We start from the raw sequence: 20,492 nt of genomic DNA on the forward strand, positions 1-20,492 counted from the left end.
CTCAATTTCCCCCCAATGAACACAGATGACTATTACAACCAGAGTGACATTAATAGCTTGTTTATATGTGGGGAAAGGGGGGAGGCATTCTGCCAACTTCTTTACATGGTTAAAGCTCTTCACAATAACCCAGGGTGGGTAAGTACTATTATTGTCCCCACTTTACCAAAGAGGAAGTTGAGGTTCAGAGAGGTTAAGTTCTACTTACCCAAGGTAAGTAGAACTAAGACTTGAAAACACAATTAGGAAGTTAGACTTCAAACTCTGAGTAGTTAATCTACCACTACTAAGTCTCAGGCCAAGGAAATGCTAAAGATTCCCTTTTATTAAACATTTACTATGGAAAACATCAAGGAACTCAAAATTTGTTGCTGTCAAGTGGATTTCAACTCATAGCAATGACACAGGACAGAGTAGAACTGGCCCTCATAGGGTTCTGGTATGGCACGGTAGGATAATCACTGGATTGTTTGCTAGCCACAAGGTTGGTGTTCAAACCCACCAGCCACTCCTTGGAAACCTACACAGGGTTGCTGTAAGTCAGAACCAACTCAAGGGCACTTAACAACAACAATCTATATAGAAACAGACTCACATCTTTCTCCTGTTGAACAGTTAGTGGGTTGGATCACTGACTTTTCTGTTTGCAGCCAAGTGCTTAACCACTGTGCCATCAGGGCTCCTTTCAGAAATCAAAAGTAGTGTGGAAAAAAAAAATACTCAAATGAAAACAAAAGCTATTTATTCAGAGTTTGCTGTAGCAAGGGAGCCAGACACTATCATTTGTGACCAGCAGAGATTTGGAAGGCAGCCAGGGGACTGGGTCATGGGGGACGGGCTTCAGGTATGGGGAAGCTGGAGGCAGGGTAGCGGTAAGAGGGGTTCTAGTTAGTTCTATATGATTGGTTTAGGAAGCATATTTGACTTTCTCTGGTTTGTCCTAAGTTGGAAGCAGGGACAACACTGAAGAAACTGTCAATTATTAACCAAGTCCTGGGCATTTGGAGCCTCTTGTTCCAGAGCTTGTCATCTGGTAGCTGGTAGCTGCAGACAGTGGTTTGACTGCCTGGGCTGGTTGCTATTTTTATATATGGTCTGGTCATTGTCTTTTTTTATATTCAATCTCTAAGTAGAATACTACAATGAACCCTGAGGGACCCACCAGCCCGTTCCATGAAGTACCGAGACTGGGGAGATCAGGTGATGGTTTATACGGCAGGGGGGTTAGAGGAGATTGGAGGCCCAGGGGTACCAATTTACCTGCATTTACGCACTCACGCATGCACACACACACACACTGCACTACTGCCCCTAGAATGGGATCCGAAACATAATGGGGAACCACACTCTCACATCTCTGCCCCAGTTCCTTCCTTCTTTCTATATTTGGCTGACTTGTGGTTCCCCAGTCGGCTGCTTAAAAGGTCCTGGTTCCCCTCTGAGGCCCCAAAGCTTTAGCAGCCCTGGAGGACGAGGCCATGACCAGATGGGCAACTCTGGTTGTGCTGGTTGCAGTGGGCGCAGCTGTGGCAGCGGCCACCAACCCCGGCGTTGTGGCCAGGATCACGCAGAAGGGCCTTGACTATGGTAATTGGACGCCTTGCTCCCTCCCTTTCTCATCCCTGTGAAGGATTTATTGAAAACCGCAGTGTGCTGGTCCTTGAAATCCGGGGCATGGCATGCTCTCAGCTCTGCAAGGTAGGCCCTCTTATCCCCATTTTATGTATGAAGAAACTGAGGCAAGGTCCCTAGGCCACTCTGCTGGGATGTAGCAGAGCTGAGATTGGAGCGCTGGAGGTTTCCATGTCCCCTGCTCAGGTTCTTGAGGATCCTCTACCCAAGCCCCAAATGTAGTCTTCTAGACCCTTCTCTTCCTTTCAAAGCCAGTTCCCACTCCTGTCATTTGCCTCGAGTCCCCAGTGTGTATGGGGAAAGGTCAGGAGCCATTAAAGGGTTAGGTGGGGCCAAGAGCATCTGGAGGACTCTCCTTAGGGCATAGGTCAGGCAGCCATGCTGTGCCCATTATCTAGTGGGTGACCCAGAGAGGATCCCCAGGCCATTCATCCAGACCCAGATAGCTGCCCTGAGCTGGGTACTGTGCTTGGAACCACACACACACATACACTCTTTCTCTTCCCCTTTTATCTTTGTTTCTCTTATTTAATTCTCACTACAACCTTGGGTCGTTGGAGAAGGATATCATGTTTGGTAAGGTGTAGGGTCAGAGAAAAAGAGGAAGACCCCTAACAAGATGGATTGGCCAAGTGGCAGCATTGATGGACTCAAGTGTGGCAACAGTAGTGAGGTTGGCCCAGGATTGCGCAATGTTTTTTTCTGCTGTGCATAAGGTCGCTATGAGTCAGTACCAACTCGATGGCACCTGACAACAACAACCTTGTGTGTGGGGGCACATACTTCTCTGGAAGCTGAGCTGAACTGAGCTGAAGGTGCTGAGCTCAGCTGCCAGTGTGTCTGGTAGTCAATTAAAACAAGAGTCAAAGTGAAAGTTTAAGGCCAAGCCTTAAATCAGCTACAGCAACAATATAAGCAAATGCTGACACCAGAGAAGGTACCAGCTCTTCCTTGTTCTGTTTTCCTAGGACAAGGGACAAGGACCCAGAGCCTCCTCTGGCCCACCATTCCATACTCACTACTGTGTCCTACCACCCCTTTGCTTTCTCCTTGCAGCCTGCCAGGAAGGAATGGCCATACTGCAGAAGGAGTTGGAAAAAATCAAGATCCCCGATTTCTCAGGAAGCTTTCAGATCAAGCATTTGGGGACAGGGCATTACAGCTTCTATAGGTAAGGCCTGTGGGTGTTCATTTCTTACTACACAGGACTTGTAGGGCTCTGGGACCTCTGAGAAGCCTTTGGGTGGTACCAATGGTTAACACACTCCACTGCTAACCATAAGTCTGGTGGTTCCTAGGACTGGGACTCTTTGTGGACTTGGGCGGCCACTTCTTTCTCCCATACAGTAACTGGTGGGTGTGGGCCCCAGCTTTTTGGTTGGCAGCTAGGCACTTGGTGACTGTGTCACCAGGGTTCCCATAAAGAAGAATTTCCAATAAAAACTAAAATATAAAATTTAAAGTAACACACAAAAAAGCTGTAGTTCAATGAAAAATAGTAAAACACACAATCACAAGAGAAAAAGGACCAACCAAAAGCAAAACATGAAGAAGGGGAAATTTGTATTAATTGAAGACATAAATATAGATACTCCACAGGCATAACCAAACACCTTCCAAGATAGTTTTCTGGGTTTGAAAGCTGAGGACCCTAGTCTCATGTGACATGTCAGTGAATTGGCATAACATGGCTCACAAAAATCATGATCTACATACATCCTAGTGGGTGAGTAGCATCTGGGGCCTTAAAAACTTGCAAGCAGCCATTGGAGACACATGATCAAGTCTCTACTTTCCAGGATCAAAACATTAAGAAGATAACCAAAACCTCAAAGAAAAAAAAAGTCTACACGAACCCCAAAGTAAAGTTACAGTTCTGTTACCAGAAGCAGGTGTGGATGCTGGGCAGAAAATGCTCTCTGCAGAATTGCACACCCTATTCACCCAACAAATCTTTTTGAGCACTTATTGTGCCTCAGGAGCCCTGGTGTGGCGCTGTGGAATAAAGCACTGGACTGCAAGGTCGGTTTGAGCCACAAAGTCAGCAGTTCAAACTCGGCAGTCCTTGAAAATCCTATACAGAGTCGCTATGAGTCGGAACTGACTCGACAGCACTTAACAACAGCAACACTGTGTATCTAGGAGGTCTGGTGGCATAGTAGGTTAAATGTTGGGAATCCACCAGTCACTCCACAGGAGAAAGATGAGGCAGTCTGCTTCCATAAAGATTTACGGCCTTGGAAAGCCTCTGGGGCAGTTTCCCTCTGTCCTATATGGAGTCCTGGTGTGGCTCTGTGGGTTAATGCGTTGAACTGCACAAGGTTGGTGGTTCAAGCTCACCAGTCACTCCTTGGAAACCCTATACAGACAGGGTCACTATGGGCACTTAACAACAATAGGGTCACTGTGAGTCGGAACTGACACCACAGGGGTGGGTTTGACTATTTATCTAGCACAATGGGCTATGGAGCTACAATAGTGAAAAAAGACAGACATATTCCACCCCTTCACAGAGCTTGTAGTTGATGGGATAACATTGGTATTTTTCATTGCTGGCTACATACCCTGATAGATGGAGACTGTTGTCCCCTTTTCACACATGAGGAAGCTGAGGCTCAGAGTGAGTCACTGACCTGCTGGAAACTCACAACACAAAGTGGAAGAGTAGGATTGAAACATAGATTGCTGACCTCAAAGCCCTAGCCACTCCACCCACTGGCCACAGAGTTCGCACGGCCACCCTCAAAGCTTCTGGGACCTCCTGGGATGGGGGAGGTGGTAGCCTCAGGTGGGGGTGAGGGGAGAAGTATGCATTTGCTGAATCAACCTCATGTGACGACCCGGGAGGCAAACGGAACATTTCTCTTTACAGCATGGCTATCCACAGATTCCAACTGCCGCATTCCCAGATGACACTGGTGCCCAATGTGGGCCTTAAACTCTCCACCAGCAATGCCAATCTCAAGATCATTGGAAAATGGAAGGCACAAAAGAATTTCCTGTGCGTATCCTGACTCAGGGCTGTTGGGTGTATGAATGAGTTCTTGGGGTTATTTGCTGTTATTGTTGTTAAGTGCCATCAAGTTGATTCCGACCCATAGTGACCCTGTATAGGGTTTCCGAGGAGCAGCTGGTGAGCTTGAACCACTGACCTTGCAGTTCAAACAGCTTTGCATTAACCCACAGCGCCACACCAGGTCATAGAATCTTGGTGTGGCGCTAAAGGATAATGCGCTGGACTGCAAGGTCAGTTTGAACTGCATGGTTGGTGGTTTAAACCCACCAGTCACTCCTCGGAAACCTTATGTAGGGTCACTATGTGTCAGAACTGACTCCACAGCACCTAACAACAATAAAGCCAAGGTCCTAAGAACGCTCACATGTTCCTTTGCTTCATCACCATTTTTCCCCACAGGGGTTGTGAGGGAATTAGGGAATTTCTCACATCAGAAGAGTCAGAATCATCTTTAACTAATAGCTAAGCAGTTGTCTGACACCTCAGTGCAGGACTTCAGCAAGACTGAAGTGGAACATATGACATAGGGTGGAAGACAAAACAGCTTGTTTCTTGTGAATTGAGTGAAGATTTACAGAGCAGATCATCGGTTTACATCCAGCAGATTGTAGACTTTGTTTCCTCTTCATGGCAGTCCCCTCCATGCCACATCACTGATCCCACGTCCTCCCCTGTGGTTCATGCCCATTCCTTCTCCTTTCCCAGCCCTTCAGAATTCTGGCCTTAGGTAAGTGCGGCCCTTGAGATCTCCAACAGTTGACTGTTCCATAGTGTTCATACTTTATTAGTGGTGTCCCCTCTATGTGATTATCTGTATCTTGGCTTAACATTGGGTCACGGGGGTGAGTTCAGTTCCAGACCTGAAGGGTGACCATGGGCTGTAGTCTCAGGATTCCAGCGATCTCTATCTGACCAGTAAACACAGTCTTTTGTTATGATTTGAGTTTTGTTCCACATTTTCTTCCTTTCTGTCCAGGGCCTTCTAATGTGATTCCTTTCAGAGCAGTTGGTAGTGAGACCGGAAACCTAGTTCTTCTGGTCTCAGGGTTGTGGAGACTGAGGTGCACATGTCTACTAGTCCATTGAACTCATTGATTCCAAGTGTCTTCAATTTTCATCACTTTTTTCCCTCTGGACTAGGAGAGAACAGTAGTTGTACCTTAGATGGTCACTCATGAACTTTTAAGATCCCGGTCATTAATCATCAAAGTAGGATGTAGAACATTGTCTTTATGGACTGTATGATGTTAGCTAACAGTGGTGTCCCCTGAGACAATGGTCCTGAGCCCCCAGGCCCAGCAAATCATTCAAAAAGGGACATTGAATTTACTCCTCTTATGCGCTGTGGGTTAATTCACTGGGCTGCAAAGTCGGTTTGAACTGCAAAGTTAGCAGTTTAAGTTCATCAGCTGCTCCTTGGAAGCTCTATACAGGGTCGCTATGGGTTGAAACCACTCAATGGCATATAACAACAAACAACACATCAGTTAGCTAAGGAGCCCTGGTGTTGCAATAGTTAAGTGCTTGGCTAGTAACTTGATAGGTTGGTGATTCGCACCTACCAAGGGTTCTTGGGGGAAAAAAGAAGTGGCAATCTTCTCCCATAAAGAGCATAGCCTGGTAAACCCTCTGGAGCCATTCTACTCTGTCACATGGGATCAGTATGAATTGGAATCAACAGGTCGGCTCTCAACAACAACACCAGTTAGCTAATGTTTTGTAACAAATCATCCTAAACTCGGTGGCCTGCAACAACAACCCTGTATGATCATTTCCATGTCTGTGGGTTGGCCAGAGTTCAGCTGATCTAGATTGGGCTTGACAGTTATTGTTGTTGTTGTTAGGTGCCATCGAGTTGGTACCGACCCATAGCGACCTTATGCACAGCAGAACGAAACACTGCCTGATCCTGGGCCAACCTCACTACTGTTTGCCACACTTGAGTCCATCGATGCTGCCACTTGGCTAATCCATCTCGCTGGAGGTCTTCCTCTTGTTCTCTGACCCTCCACCTTACCAAACAGGATATCCTTCTTCAGCAACAGGTCCCTCCTGACAATATGTCCAAAGTAGGAGAGATGAAGTTTGGCCATCCTGGCCTCTAAGGAGCACTCTGGCTGCACTTCTTCAAAAATGGATCTATTGGTTCTTTTGGCAGCCCATGGCACTTTCAATATTCTCCTCCAACACCATAACTCAAAGGCATCAATTCTTGTACGGTCTTCCTTATTCACTATCCAGCTTTCTCATGGGCTTGACAGTGGAGGACAATAACTAATAAAATGCTTGTTCCCAGTCATTTTTCTTCATTTCCCTTCAGCAAAGCCAGTGGCAACTTTGACGTGAGTGTGGAAGGCATCTCTGTTTCAGCCGATCTGAAGGTGGGTAGTGACCTTTCTTCAGGGCATGCCACCATCGCCTGCTCCAACTGTAGCAACAGCATCAGTAGTGTGCATGTGGACATCTCGGGCAGCCACCTAGGGTATGATCCCCTGGGGCTGGGACGAGGGGAGGGAACTTAAGGAGACCTGCCCCATCCTGCCCCCATTCTGAAAGTACATCCTGAGTGCTTCCCCATTGCATAGGGGAAGGGGGGAAGATCAGGAGAAGTGACCATAGTCCTTGCCTCCAGGTGTAACTTATTCATTCAAATTCTTCAGCATACTTTGCTGAGCACTTACTATATACCCCAGGCTCTGTGCTAGACACTTTATATGCTTGAAAAAATAAAATCCTCACCACAAATTGAAAGTCCATCATCCATCCCTCCTTTCAACAAGCATCTATCTGCCACTCTGCTATGCACCAAAGGCATGGTTATGAGCTTGGCTGCTAACCACAAGGTGGGTGGTTCTGACACATCCAGTGGCACCCTGGGAGAAAAGACCTCATGATCTGCTCTCATAAAGATTACAGCATAGGAAACCTTATGGGGCACGTCTACTTGGTTACATTGGGTTACTGAGAGTCAAAAATCAACTTGATGGCACCCACTGTGCCAAGTGCTCAGGAAACAGCAGTGACCAGTAAATATTGAGGAATTACTCACATTGATTGGAAGGAGCCCTGGTAGCATTGTGGACTAAGCACTGGGCTGCTAATCACAAGGCTGGCAGTTCACACCCACCAGCATCTCCTGGGAGGCTTGCTCTGTGCCAAGCACTGCTTTAAGCACATGCATTATCTCAAGAATTCAGTCCACACCAGGGTTCTTTGAGGTTGCTCTATTATCATCCCATTTTTAAAGAGAAAACTGAGGCACAGAGATGACAGGAAATAATCCAAGTTTCCATAGGTGGTGAGTGTTGAGGGATTTAAACCGTAGACTGTAGCTTCCCAGTCCCATTCTCTTGATGTTTCTAGCCCAATGAAGAGATAGACATGAAGCAGTTTATGCATTCATGTGGCTCATAGGTAATTACAAAATGAGGTAAAAACAGAAGAGCTGCACGGTTCTGTGAGAACATAAAACAGGGAGATCTGGCCCCCAGTCCTCCCATGAGGAAAATATGTTTGAATTGAGGTGAAAAGAAAAAGTAGGAGTTAGGTAGGTAGATATTGAGGGCAGAGGAAAGAGCATGTGCAAAGGTCCTGTGGTGGAAGGAAGTCTAGAACACAAGTGCTCATGGCAGGCCAGAGTAGTTGGAAAGCAGAGAGAGTGGGGAGAGGTGAGGAAGGAGCCAGAGGCCCTGCAGCTCATGAGGGAATAATCCCATAAACATGTTACACCACACAGGGTGAGGGATGCCTAATATATTTGCACAGTTGGAGCCCAAGGACAAGCATGACCAAGTCTATTTGGAGGAGGGAGAAATGCAGAGGAGCAGGCCTCTGGAATCAACCCAGGGGCACCTGGGAAACCTCATACATGTCTTTATGTGTTCATCTCCAGGTGGCTCATCAAGCTCTTCCACAAAAAAATTGAATCTTCTCTCCGAAAAGTCATGAACAGCAAGGTAGGCAGGGTGGGGAGTCTCATCTAGCGTCAGACCAGGACACACCTTCTTTGTCCACAGCCTTCATGCTTTGAAACCACAAATCTGGTTCTAAAAGTCAGCCATAGCTGTTTTATTGATGCTTCCACTGAGGGCCGGAGAAGAGCATCACGTCACACAACCCACAGTGAACTGCCCCTTATTCCCATGTAAATCCCCTTATTTCTTCCTCAACACTTCTCCCAGGCTTTCCCTGCCAGCCCTCTCTTCCCACAGCTTCCTTGAGTCCCACTGCCTGCCTTTACACACCCCACTGTGCCCTAAACTCCCCCTTGCCCCTCCCCATCAGCAGACATGCAACTGATGAAGTTGCCAAACTGGACTTGACCAAACCCTAGTTGTAACCCATTCCTTGAGGATGGAACTGATATGAGAGGTGGCATAGTTAATGTCCTCCAACCCCACTCATAATCTGAACCCCACTCAGCAGTTCCATCAGATAAGAAAAAGGGCCATTAATTCGTCTGGTGCTCTATTTGTGTCCAAAAATTACACCTCAGCCAGTTTTGCAGGAAAAGCCCCCGAAAACTTGAGTTAAGGAGCCATTGAAGGTTCTAGGCAAGGGGCTGTCCAGACAAGATGTGTGCTTTCTGGGTGCTATGAGAATAAACCTGAGGGCCCAAAAGTGGGAGTAGGAATAGGCTTGTGTAGTCTTCTAAGCAGGAAAAATTGGTTTCCCAGTCATGGTGCTAACAATATGGGTAAGGAGATATCAATCAAATAAAATTCATCTGTCTGAACGCACTCTATCAAAAGATTTTAAAAATCAATGCATTATTGTCAAGTTATAAAACCCAGTGAATTAGAGGATTGGTTTTGGGGCCAGAAACCTCTGGGTTTTGCTCTGGCACTAGGGTTGGCTTTACTAGCTGTATGATCTTGGGCAGATGACTTTTCTGAGTCTCAGTTTCACTGTTTGTAAACTGGGGGCATGAATACTTTGATGCATTTGAATTACGATATTGGCAAAGAATACTGAACATATATATCATGGACTGTTAAAAGAATGAACAAATCTATCTCGGAAAAAGTACAGCCAGAAAGATCCTTAGAAGCCAGGATGGTGAGGCTTTGTTTCACATGCTTTGGACATGTTATCAGGAGGGACCAGTCTCTGGAGAAGGACATCATGTTTGGTAGAGGGTCAGTAAAAAAAGAGGAAGACCCTCAGTGTGATGAACTGGCACAGTAGCTGTAACAATCGTGAGGATGGCGCAGGACCGGGCAGTGTTTCCTTCGGTTGTATGTGGGGTCGCTGTAAATTGGAACTGACTCTGTAGCACCTAACCATACCTTCTTTACCAGGGTGTTGTGAAAATTACTGAGACACCTTGGGCAGTGTGACAGTGACAATGACAGGAGAAGTAGTAAGGGTGGTGACAATGACAAGATGATGAGGAAGAGAGAGGATAATGGTGAGGGTGACGAAGGCTTATGCATGGAGTACTGGTGTGGTGCTGTGAGAAAAGTGCTGGACTGCTAACCACAAAGTTGGCAGTTCAAACCCACCAGCCGCTCTTCAGAAATCCTGTACAGGGTAGCTCTGAGTTGGAACTGACTCGACAGCACTTAACAACAATAATAGCAACACACATGCATAGTACTATGCTATGGTACACTAGAAGGCACTGGACGACGCATGTTACTATCCTGCAAACTCTTCGTGCATTCTAGCACTTAATCCACACAGAACCCCGAAAGGCAGAATGCCATGAATAACCCCCATTTCACAGATGAGGAAACTGAGGCACAGAGAGGAAGTAATAGTGCTGGAATTCAAACCCAGGCCTCCCTACCCCAGAGGCAAAGCTGGTAATTATAACAAGATACTGTTTAGAAGGGAGCTGGCATAGTAGAGTGAGGTTTCTGGGTATCCAGGATGCAGGAGGGGCTAGGGATTCCATTCCCAACAAATAGGGAGGAAAAGCTGGATTCTCTGTAAAGCGGGGTCCAGAGGTGAGGCCTCCGGCTGTGATTTACTGTGGTTTGGAGCCATCTGCTGGCCCTGAGGGCTGGTAGCTGATGGGCAGCCTGGGTGTACAGAGATGCCCTGGCTGCTTGATGGCTACTCCTTCCAGCCCTGGCCCACTTGGAGAAGTGGAAGGGAACGATGCTCTGGGTCTCAGGGTACCCAGCATCTGATGGGACAGAAATATACTCCTTTTTTCCCTTCATCCCTTCCTCTTTCCTTCCCTGCCTCCTTCCCCAGACAGGACACGACAGTGGGGAGGGAGGGGAGGGAGCAGGGGGACTGACTTCTGGACAGATGCTGGCTCCAACCCTGAGGAGCAGCAAGACCCTGAAGAGTTTGGTTTGGGGGAGACACCCAGGGACATTGTCTAGGAAGCAGCGAGGCCCCAGGCTGGAGCTCAGGGGAGAGGCCTGGGCTGCAAACCCAGGTCTGGGTGCTGACTACATATTGGGAACCTTTGCTTGGGTTCCTCCAAGACAGATGCTGAGACAAAGATTTGGGTCTAGGTGGTTTATTCAGAAGAGGGTTCAGGCAGCCTGGTGAGGGCATGGGAAGGGGAGACAGGAAATGTGCCTTCATTAGTGTTTTACTGCTGTGAGCACCTGGGACCCAGTCATGCTGGGGAGTCTCAGAGGAACTGTGTGGATCAAAAGACTGGGGCAGTTATCCATCCACTAGTGTTTCTCTTTGGTTGAGGAGTATTTCTGGGAGGAGGGGAGGGTTAACTTTGTCACCCTTCTGAGCAGTTCGAGCCAGATAGCTGCAGAAAGTCCTCTGCAGGGAGATGCAGATGCTGGGGGCAAGAAGCCATCGTGTGGAGGGCAACTGTTCATAACAGGTGCCCGTGACCTCCAAGTGGGCTTTGTGGATCCAGATGGGCACCAAGAGCATTTGCTACAGGGGTCACGGGTAAGCATGAAATGGCTCGGGGTGAGGGCACAGAGTGGAAGGAGTGGGGGGCTACGAAAGCCCCAATGAGCTCCAATGTGTACAGCCAGGGCAGAGAAGCTCACAAAGTGAGTCTGAGGAAGAGTGACCAGAGGGACAGGAGGAAAGCCCAGAATCCTTGATCCTGGGACTCTAAAAAGAGCAGTTATAGGAGAAGAGAATGGTCAGCCATGCCAGGAGCCTCTCTAAAGTCTAGAAAGCAAGGGTTCAGGAGACTTGGTTGGATTATTGAGGTGAAGGCTGTGACCCCCATCTCCACCCCCACCCCAATCTCTTAAATTAGAGACAACTGTCATTTTAATCCTATGTTCCAATTATCTACTGCTTCAAAACAACTCCCAATTTAGTGGCATAAACCAGTCTGTCAGTTTGTCCTACGTGGTAGGTTGTGGGTTGCTGTGATTCTGGAAGCTATGCCACGGGTATTTTAAATACCAGCAGGCTCACTCATGGTAGACAGGTTTCAGCTGAGCTTCCAGACAAAGACAGACTAGGAAGAAGGAGACAGACTATTTTCAAATATTTAGTCATGGAAAACCTTATGAATAATGCTCATAGGTTCTGTAAATCTAGAAGCTTGTCAGGAACAACGGGAATGGCTTAATTTCAGATGTCTGGGGCCTCTTCTGGGAACACTCAAAAGCTGGGGCTAGGATCATCTGGAAGGTTCCTCTCTCATGTGTCTGCTGCCTGGGCAGGATGACATGAAGGCTGTGCTCATCTGGGACTGCTGACCAGAGCAGATACTCATGGCCTTTCTAAGTAGCTTGGCTTCCCACAGTCAGGGGCTGCATTCTGAGAGGGAGCAACCAAGAGACCAAGATGGAAGCCAAACAACCTTTTATGACCTCGCTTCTAAAGTTACGCTATGTCACTTTTACCACATTCTACAGGTTACAAGGAGCTCTGGTGTGGCGCTGTGGGCTAATGAGTCAGACTGTAGAGTTGTTTGAACTGCAAGGTCGGTGATGGTTCAAGCTTACCAGCTGCTCCTTGGAAACCCTATACAGGGTCACTATGGGTCTGAATTGACTCGATGGCACTTAACAACAAATTAAGGTTACAAGCAAATCACAAACCTGTCCAGATTCCAGGAGAGATTCTCAGTCCTCACCTCTGGCTGGGGGCATACAAGGTCACAAATAGAAGAGCAAGTAGAATGGGAAACATCACCTGCCACAGTCCATTTTATGGACAAGGAAATGAAGCTCTAGAGAAATGGAGGGATTTCCTCAGTGATAGTCAGCATGTGAGGAGCTCTGACAGTGTAGTGGTTACAAATTGGGCTGCTAACTTCACAGTCAGCAGTTCGAAACTACCGGCTGTTCCATCGGAGAAAGATGAGGCTTTCTGCTCCTGTAAAGATTTACAGCCCCGGAAACCCTGTACAGGGTCACTATGAGTCAGAACTGATTCCATGGCACATAATGACAACAATAAGTCAGCATGTGACCCAGGTCTTTTCAGTCAGTAATTGTTCCCCTGAGAGTCATGTAGGGTTGGGGCCAAGAAGAGCTTCTAAGCTTCCTGGTGGCCAGAGAGAAAAGGGAAACTTGATTAGCAACATGGTTTACAAGGAAAGGATAGCATCTCCTGCCATTAGTCATGAAGGGCATGTTCCACGCTTGGCCCTCACTGATCACTTCTTCTCCACAGATCTGTGAGGTAGTGACCAGCATTGTGGCCTCTAAGCTGCAACCTTATTTCCAAACTCTGCCAGGTAAGGACTTCGTGGGGGTCAAAGAGGGGCAACAGGGTGGGTGGATGGAATCAACAAGTTTCCCAAACAGGCCTGGGAATGGGTAGAGTAGATTCTTTTCAAATGGCAATTGGCATTCGATTCCTATTGAGTCAGGTCCAGAATCCCGTCCAAAAAGCAGCCCACATTTCATCCATTTTCCCTCCCCAGCATGGGCCAAACACCCAAATACTCCCCAGCCCTCTGAGGCCAACGCCACACTGGCTGAGATCTGAGGAGGGTCACCTCTCTTTTGGCCTCAGTCTCCCTGTCCCCCAGTGCTTGGGGAAAAATTCCCTCAGGCCCAGTGCTGACCTCCTGCTATTAGCTCAGTTGAATTACCTCCCCTCAGACTCCCGACACCCCACCGAGTTAAGTATTCTCTCCATTTTACACATGAGGCAGCTGATGCCTAGAGAGGATCTATGGCTTGTGCAAGACCACCAAGGTTAGTAGGGGACAGAAGTAGGATTAAAATCCAGGTTTTCTTACTCTAGAGCCTGTGCCCCAAACAGCATGGTGGTCCCAGGATATGTGCCCATTTGAGACGCACTTTCTTCCTGCAGATACCAATCCTGGCTCCCTAGGGGTAGGGGCTCACCCTGTGCAGGTTCAGTACAGTCGTAGAGTCTAAGATTTGATCTCATCGGGCAAGGAAACAATTCTAGTTTGAGTCCAAGCCTGTCACTCCATTGTGCCACCTGGGACAACTTGTCATTTCTGAGCCTCAGTTTCTTCTGACATGGGGGAAAGGAGCCACTGGTGGTACAGTTACAGCATTTGGCTGCTAGCCAATCAGTTGGCGATTCAAACCCACTCAGGTACCTCAGAAGAAAGGCCTGGCTATCTGTTTCCCAAAGGACACGGCCATTGAAACCCCTGTGGAGTAGAGTTCTACTCTGACACACATGGGGTTACCATGAGTCCAAGTTGAGTTAACAGCAACTTGTTTGGCTTTTGACTTAACATGGAAAGGAAGTGGTAAGGAACAGCCTTGGTACTTACTGAATTCTCATTGGTGGTTACTGGGAAACAGAGAAGCAGTTGAGACCTAAGTCTTGTCTTACACCTTCTCATATAATACCCACACATCTGTGAGGTCACTTGTAGACCCCATTCTACAAATGACAGAGAGGCTCAGAGAAGTACAAGGACTTACCCAAGGTGACACAGTTGGTATCTGTCCGCTCAACCCTGTGCCCATCTGAGGACTGTTGGAATGAGATGAGTCTGTGAGTATGGGGAGGGGGGGTTCATTTTCCTTTCAGAGACACTCAGTGGGGGTTCCCTGAGGAGGTGAGAAGGAAGCTAGCCTTGCAGTTTCTGATCCAGTACTAGGGGATACTGGCCTGTGGCCCAGTCTCCAGGGGCATAGCCCTGGAGGTCCAGTTCGTGGCCTATCTTCTTTTCCTTTAGTGACAGCCAAAATAGATGAAGTGGCTGGGATCGATTATTCACTGGTGGCACCTCCAGCAGCCTCAGCGGACAGCCTGGATGTACAACTGAAGGTACGGCTGACACCACTAATTATGTGCCCTCAACACCTCCACGGGGACTCTACAGCAACACTGGGAACAAATTTTATAGTAGTGTCCTCCCCCCCACTTCCCTCTGCTCCTCTGTACCCTGCTCTCCCGGCTCTGGTCACATTGGCTATCCCTCTGCTCCCTCCCCCAGGCCTTCACATTTACCTTCTGCTTAGTCTGGATGCTTTCCCCAGATAGTCCACACAGCCCTTGCTTGCTTCCTTCCAGTCTTTGCTCAAATGTCACCTCCCCAGAGAGGCCTTTCCTAACCACTTGTCCCTGAAATAGCCCCTCCTCTCTCTCTCACTAGACAGAGAGAAGGGTCTGTGGCTGCTTTGTTCACTCCTGTGCACATACAGTAGTATCTGCAGTACTTAGAACTATGTTTGGCATGCAGTTGTTGTTGTTAAGCGCCATCGTTTCCGACTATGGCGGCACTGTGTAAGGTTTCTGAGCAGTGGCTGGTGGGTTTGAAACACTCATCTTGCTGTTAGAAGTCCAGTGCTGTACATAGTAGGTACTCAGTATAGTTTCATCGGCTACAGGGAAGGGCTAGGAGAATGAGGCTTCTTCTCCCTTAAATATTAGATTCTCAGAAACCTGAGGAAGCAACTCTACTCTGCCCTATAACGTTACTATGAGTTGAAATTGACTCGATGGGGGGAGGGAGGGAAAGAGGGAAGAAGGAAAGGAGGAAATAGGGGAAACAGGGCTGGAGGGTGGATAGATGGATGGAGGTGGATGAATGGATGGATGGAGGTGGATGGATGGATGGATGAAGTAGATGAAAAGATGATGGAGGTGGAAGAATAAATGGATGGATGGAAGTGGATAAATGGATGGAGGTGAATGGATGAATGGAAGTGGATGAATAGATGATAGATGGAGGTAGATGATGGAAAAGAAGGAATGAGGGAAAAGGGAGAGAGGGAGGGAAAAAGGACAACAGATGGAGCTGTAGAGGGATGGAGATGGATAAAGGGAGGATAGAGGAGGGAATGGAGCTAGAGAAGGAAAGAGGGAGGAAGTGGATGAGGGCTAATGGGTGGATGGAGGGATGGCAGATGGATAGGTGGAAGAAGGGATAATGTTTCATCGTGTGCACCCTAACGGGATACATTGGCCTTACACTTACTCAAAATGGTTTACTTCTCTTTTAAAATCAAATTTGATAGATTAAAAGGCAAAACAGAATTTTAATTGTCGTTTTCACAGGGTGTCTGTTGAGACTGAGCCAGTGAAGTGGGTAAGAGTGTGCTCTCTCAGCCATGAATGCCTGGATTGAATTCCTGGCTCTGCTGTGTGACCCTGGAAAAGTCACTTAGCTCCTCTGTGCCTGTGAAATATGCACAATTATACCTACCTCACAGGATTGTCTCTAAAGCTCTTAGAAACTAGTTCATAGGAGGTATCTGATGCACAAGTGTTCTTGTTAGTTTCAGGCCCTCTCTTTCCTCTGTGACTGTATCACTGGTGTTCTCAGCCCATTTTTTTCAGGATGGGGACACAGAATTATGACCCTTGAAGGATTCTCAGGCTCACTCCATTCTTTTCACCCCCAGGGGGAGTTTTTCAGGTTGGCCCACCGCACACCACCTCCTTTTGTCCCATCAGCACTCACTTTTCCTACTGACCACAACCGAATGGTCTACCTGGGCATCTCCGACTACTTCATCAATACTGCTGGGCTTGTGTACCAAGAGGCTGGTGTCCTGAACCTGAACCTCACAGACGACATGGTAGGGTGGGGCTGGAGGTGGGGGTGGAAAGAGTACTAGTCTTTCAGTCTGGAGACATCTGGGCCTGACTTTGAATATTAGCCTACCACTGTCCAGCTGGGTGAGTCAGCCTCACTCAGCCTCAGTTTCCTTGTCTGTAAAATATCAGCAGCAGCATCTTCTTCAGAAGGGTTAAATGAGATATCTATGTATGAGAAATCCACTTGGCATGCTGGAAATACTCAGTCATAAAAGTGACAGCTACCTTTGAGAACCTGCCCTATGCCAGGCTCCATGACTCAGTCCTAGCATCATCTCACTGTCTCTATCACCTGTCATGGCTGACTCCCACTCGGAGCCTCAGCTTGCCCATCTGTAAAATGAATGTAGTAACAGCTTAATCCCAGTGTGGTCTCCAACCATGTGGGTTTATCCTAGACTGCTCCTGGAAGAGATGCCAGGTCCACCAAACCTACAGGGCACCCAAGGGAGGCTGTAGAAGTAAGCACAGACCATCCAAATGAAAACAAATGAGTTCTGATTCAGAGCAAGGGAGTCACCCTACATCACTCGTTTGACAGAGACTCCAGTGAGGGCAGGCAGAAGAGTGGGGAATTGGAGACAGACTAACTAAAAGAAGGTATCTTATGGGGTTGGTCTGGGAAACATACTTGGCTTTGTCAGGGACAAAAAGCAGAGAAGGCCGCAGTCCCCTTGTGCAGACTCTGCCCCTTACCCACACAGAACAATCCCCCATGCTCCTTTTCTCTTCTCGCTACAGATTCCTAAGGAATCCCAATTCCGACTGACAACCAAATTCTTGGGAAGCCTTATCCCTCAGGTATGAAAAAGGCGCAGTCTCCTTTTCTGCTAAGTCAGCTCATGAGACTGTCTGGGCTCTGCTGAGGGGCCTCATGTGCTTCCCCTTGCTCCCAGATCTAGAGGTAGCCCACTCACCATGAGAGAGTGGCAGTGGTTTCTTGCAGTCTCTTTCCCATACAGAGAAAGCCTCCAGCCTCAGCTGGCCAGGTGTGAGAGTGGACATTAGGGGCTCATCTACCCCAAAACTATTTGAATGCCCACTATGTACCTGGGGCCTTGTGCTGGGAACCTAATAGAACAGACCAGGTCCCTGCCCTCCTGGAGTAGAGTTCACAGCCCAGCAGAGAGAGAAAAGCTGCATTCAGGTGCACAAAGCAATGCAAAAGAATGGCAGATTATAGTAGAGAAACCAACAGATTGATGAAGCCACTCTGGCGGTGGCATCTCCAGAAATTTCTATACTTGTATAGGAGACACAGGTTGGGTTGGTCGGAATGCCAAGGGGATTCTCTTGAGGCCTCACTCACATAGAAATCACATTTATTTTACTGGGAGCTTATCTGGGGGAGGTTGGAGGTGAGCAGAGATGGAGGGGTTCATGGAGGCCTTCCTCAGTTCTCACTTACAATACTGCTGCTCTCTGAGGAAGTGACAACTGAGCTGAGACCTGGAGCCAAACTTAAAGAGGACTGTGGGGCCAGGCATTCAAGCAAAGGGAACAGAGAGTGCAGAGGGTCTTAAATAGGAAAAAGCTTATCTTGTTTAAAGAAGAGAAAGGATCTGGGTAGCAAATGGGAGAGGCTTGGAGTGAGATTGGATTTAGTCTGGGGCAGTGGTAAGATGTTGGAGGTGTTTACTTATGCTGGTCCAGGAAGTGATAAGATTTGAGAACATTTTGTAACTACTTTCTTGTCGGTCATCCTCACTGGGCCCTGCAGGTGGCCAGGAGTTTCCCGGATATGAAGGTGCAGCTGCTCATCTCCGTCTCCTCCCCCCCCCACCTCTCTGTGGACCCCAGCAGGCTCACCCTCACTCCTCAGCTGGAGGTCCAGGCCTTTGCCATCCTCCCCAATTCTTCTCTGGCCCCACTCTTCCAGCTTGGCTTGGTAAGTTATCCCCAGATAGGGGCAGATGGGGTGAACCCAGGTCCCAAACAGACAGAAAGTCCTGGGCATGACTGAGCACCTGTCCTACGTGTACAGGGACCCAGGTGTGAATCCTGCCCACATTAAGGCCTGAACCACTAGATTCAACTGCCGCTGGCTCCTACAGGCCTTTGTGCCTGCAGTCTTTATTTGTATACTTGTTTACTTATGCATTCAATTATTCATCCACTCCATTTTTTATTCATTCACTCTATTTTTAAATTGTTCAATGATTCATCCCATTGTTGACTTGAATATTTTGCAATGTTTCTGATTCATGTATGCATTTAGTCATTCATTCAGTCATAGCTTCAGTCATTCCATCATTCATTAGCTCCTTCATTCATTTATCCATTCATGCATATCATCTTTGATCATTCATTTGTGTCTTTGTTTATACAGTCATCCATTTATTCATTCAATTATTCCTTCTACTATTCATTCTGTTGCTGACTTGAAATATGGTAACTGCTTCTGGTTCAAATATGCATTGATTGAATTGTTCACTTACCCACTCACTTACACCTTTATTTAATCAGTCATTCATCTGTATAGTCCATTCATTCATTCATTCATTCATTCATTCATCCATGCATATCTCTATTCATCCATTCTCATATTTGTTTAGTCTTTCATTTATTAAAGTTTTCATTCCATTGATTTGTGCATTCATTCGTTCATTTGCTCATTTCATTATCCCATAAACATTTGGTAGCACCCACGATGACCACTAGGGATGTGGTCTAGTCCCTCTTCTCACCATGAGGCATAGACCTATCTTGGTGGTATTTGCAGGTCCCAGGCAGGTCTGGGATAGAGACCCAGTATTCAACTTTGGACTGTGGCACTGTAGGATAAGCACTGAACTGTGGACCACAAGGTTGGAAGTTCAGATGCACCAGCTGCTCCTCAGAAACCATATACATGTGTCAGAATCAACTCCACCACACTTAACAACATCAACAATATCCCCACTTTGCAAATAAAAGGGGTCCTGTGGGTGTCACTGGCCTAAGGTCATACAGAAAGTGAGTAGGAAAACTGAGGTGGGAACCTGGGTTTTCTGACTTGGTGAATACTTGCTGAATGAATAAATGAATTAAGACACGAGGACTGACCTTGGTCCATCTAACAGATTCCATCCAGGAAATGAGGGGAATTCTGAAATCATCCCGGATGCAGGGAGGAGAAAACTGTAATTGGCTAACTAACAGTCCAGGATTTATCAACAGCAGCAAAGCAAGAGGGCTCCTTTCCCCTGGGTTCAGTGGGTCAGGCCCAGTGGTGGCGCTCTCTGTTGAGCCTATGTGAAGCAGTCCTTGTGGACAGAGGGTTACAGGAGTTTGGAAGCCTTGAGGCCCCTGGGCTCCTGGGTAAAGGGTTTAACCTTCTTGGTTGTATCTTTGCAGAGCATGAACGTTTCTGTGGAGGTTGGTGCCAAGTCCAACCGGCTTGTTGGAAAGCTAATGATAGATGAGTAAGTGGGTCTGTGGAGGAGGGGCTGCCCATCCAGTCTTGGTGCCCATATGATAGCAAAGACCCCACAATGTGCATTCCTGTTCACCCCTCACAGTAAGCCTCAAACAGTGAGAGAGGGACACAATTATCCCCATTTCACAGACAGTAAGACTGATGCAGGTCACACGTCACAGATTGCCCAACCTTCTCCACTTGCCAAAGAATGTCCCAGTTTGGGCACTGAAGTCCCACATCCTGGGAAATCCTTCAGTCTCGGGTACACCCTCCCCACTGGAAGTGCCACAGTGATGATTCTACCCCTCCCTGACCACCACAGCTCCCAGCTACCCTGCATTCTTGGTCTCTTGAGCCTTGGAAACTCTCCTTCAGCTTCCTCATGCCCCATCCTTCAGACTTAGCCTGCACCTCCTGGGAGAGTTCAGGACCCAAGGGCCCGAGTCCAAATCCCAGCAGTGGCAGTTGTAGTGGGACTGTGGGTTCAGTGATGAGGCTTTATGTCAG

The 20,492-nt window shown here is 47.6% G+C and overlaps 1 protein-coding gene across 1 annotated transcript in view; it reads left to right on the plus strand.

Annotated features, from left to right (window-relative positions):
• Window positions 1-1,481: 1,481 nt before the first annotated feature.
• BPI (bactericidal/permeability-increasing protein) overlaps window positions 1,482-20,492 on the plus strand; it is a 39,467-nt gene continuing 20,456 nt past the window's right edge. Inside the window, exons 1-11 of the mRNA XM_006874738.1 lie at window positions 1,482-1,587; window positions 2,689-2,803; window positions 4,505-4,633; window positions 6,969-7,130; window positions 8,541-8,604; window positions 13,220-13,283; window positions 14,718-14,809; window positions 16,390-16,566; window positions 17,327-17,386; window positions 18,306-18,473; window positions 19,922-19,989. Coding sequence (XP_006874800.1) covers window positions 2,703-2,803; window positions 4,505-4,633; window positions 6,969-7,130; window positions 8,541-8,604; window positions 13,220-13,283; window positions 14,718-14,809; window positions 16,390-16,566; window positions 17,327-17,386; window positions 18,306-18,473; window positions 19,922-19,989 — 1,085 coding nt within the window. The 5' untranslated portion in view covers window positions 1,482-1,587; window positions 2,689-2,702. The remainder of the gene's footprint in view (window positions 1,588-2,688; window positions 2,804-4,504; window positions 4,634-6,968; window positions 7,131-8,540; window positions 8,605-13,219; window positions 13,284-14,717; window positions 14,810-16,389; window positions 16,567-17,326; window positions 17,387-18,305; window positions 18,474-19,921; window positions 19,990-20,492) is intronic.

Source organism: Chrysochloris asiatica, unplaced genomic scaffold (assembly GCF_000296735.1).
Source record: "Chrysochloris asiatica unplaced genomic scaffold, ChrAsi1.0 scaffold00296, whole genome shotgun sequence".
Classification (NCBI taxonomy): Eukaryota; Metazoa; Chordata; class Mammalia; order Afrosoricida; family Chrysochloridae; genus Chrysochloris; species Chrysochloris asiatica.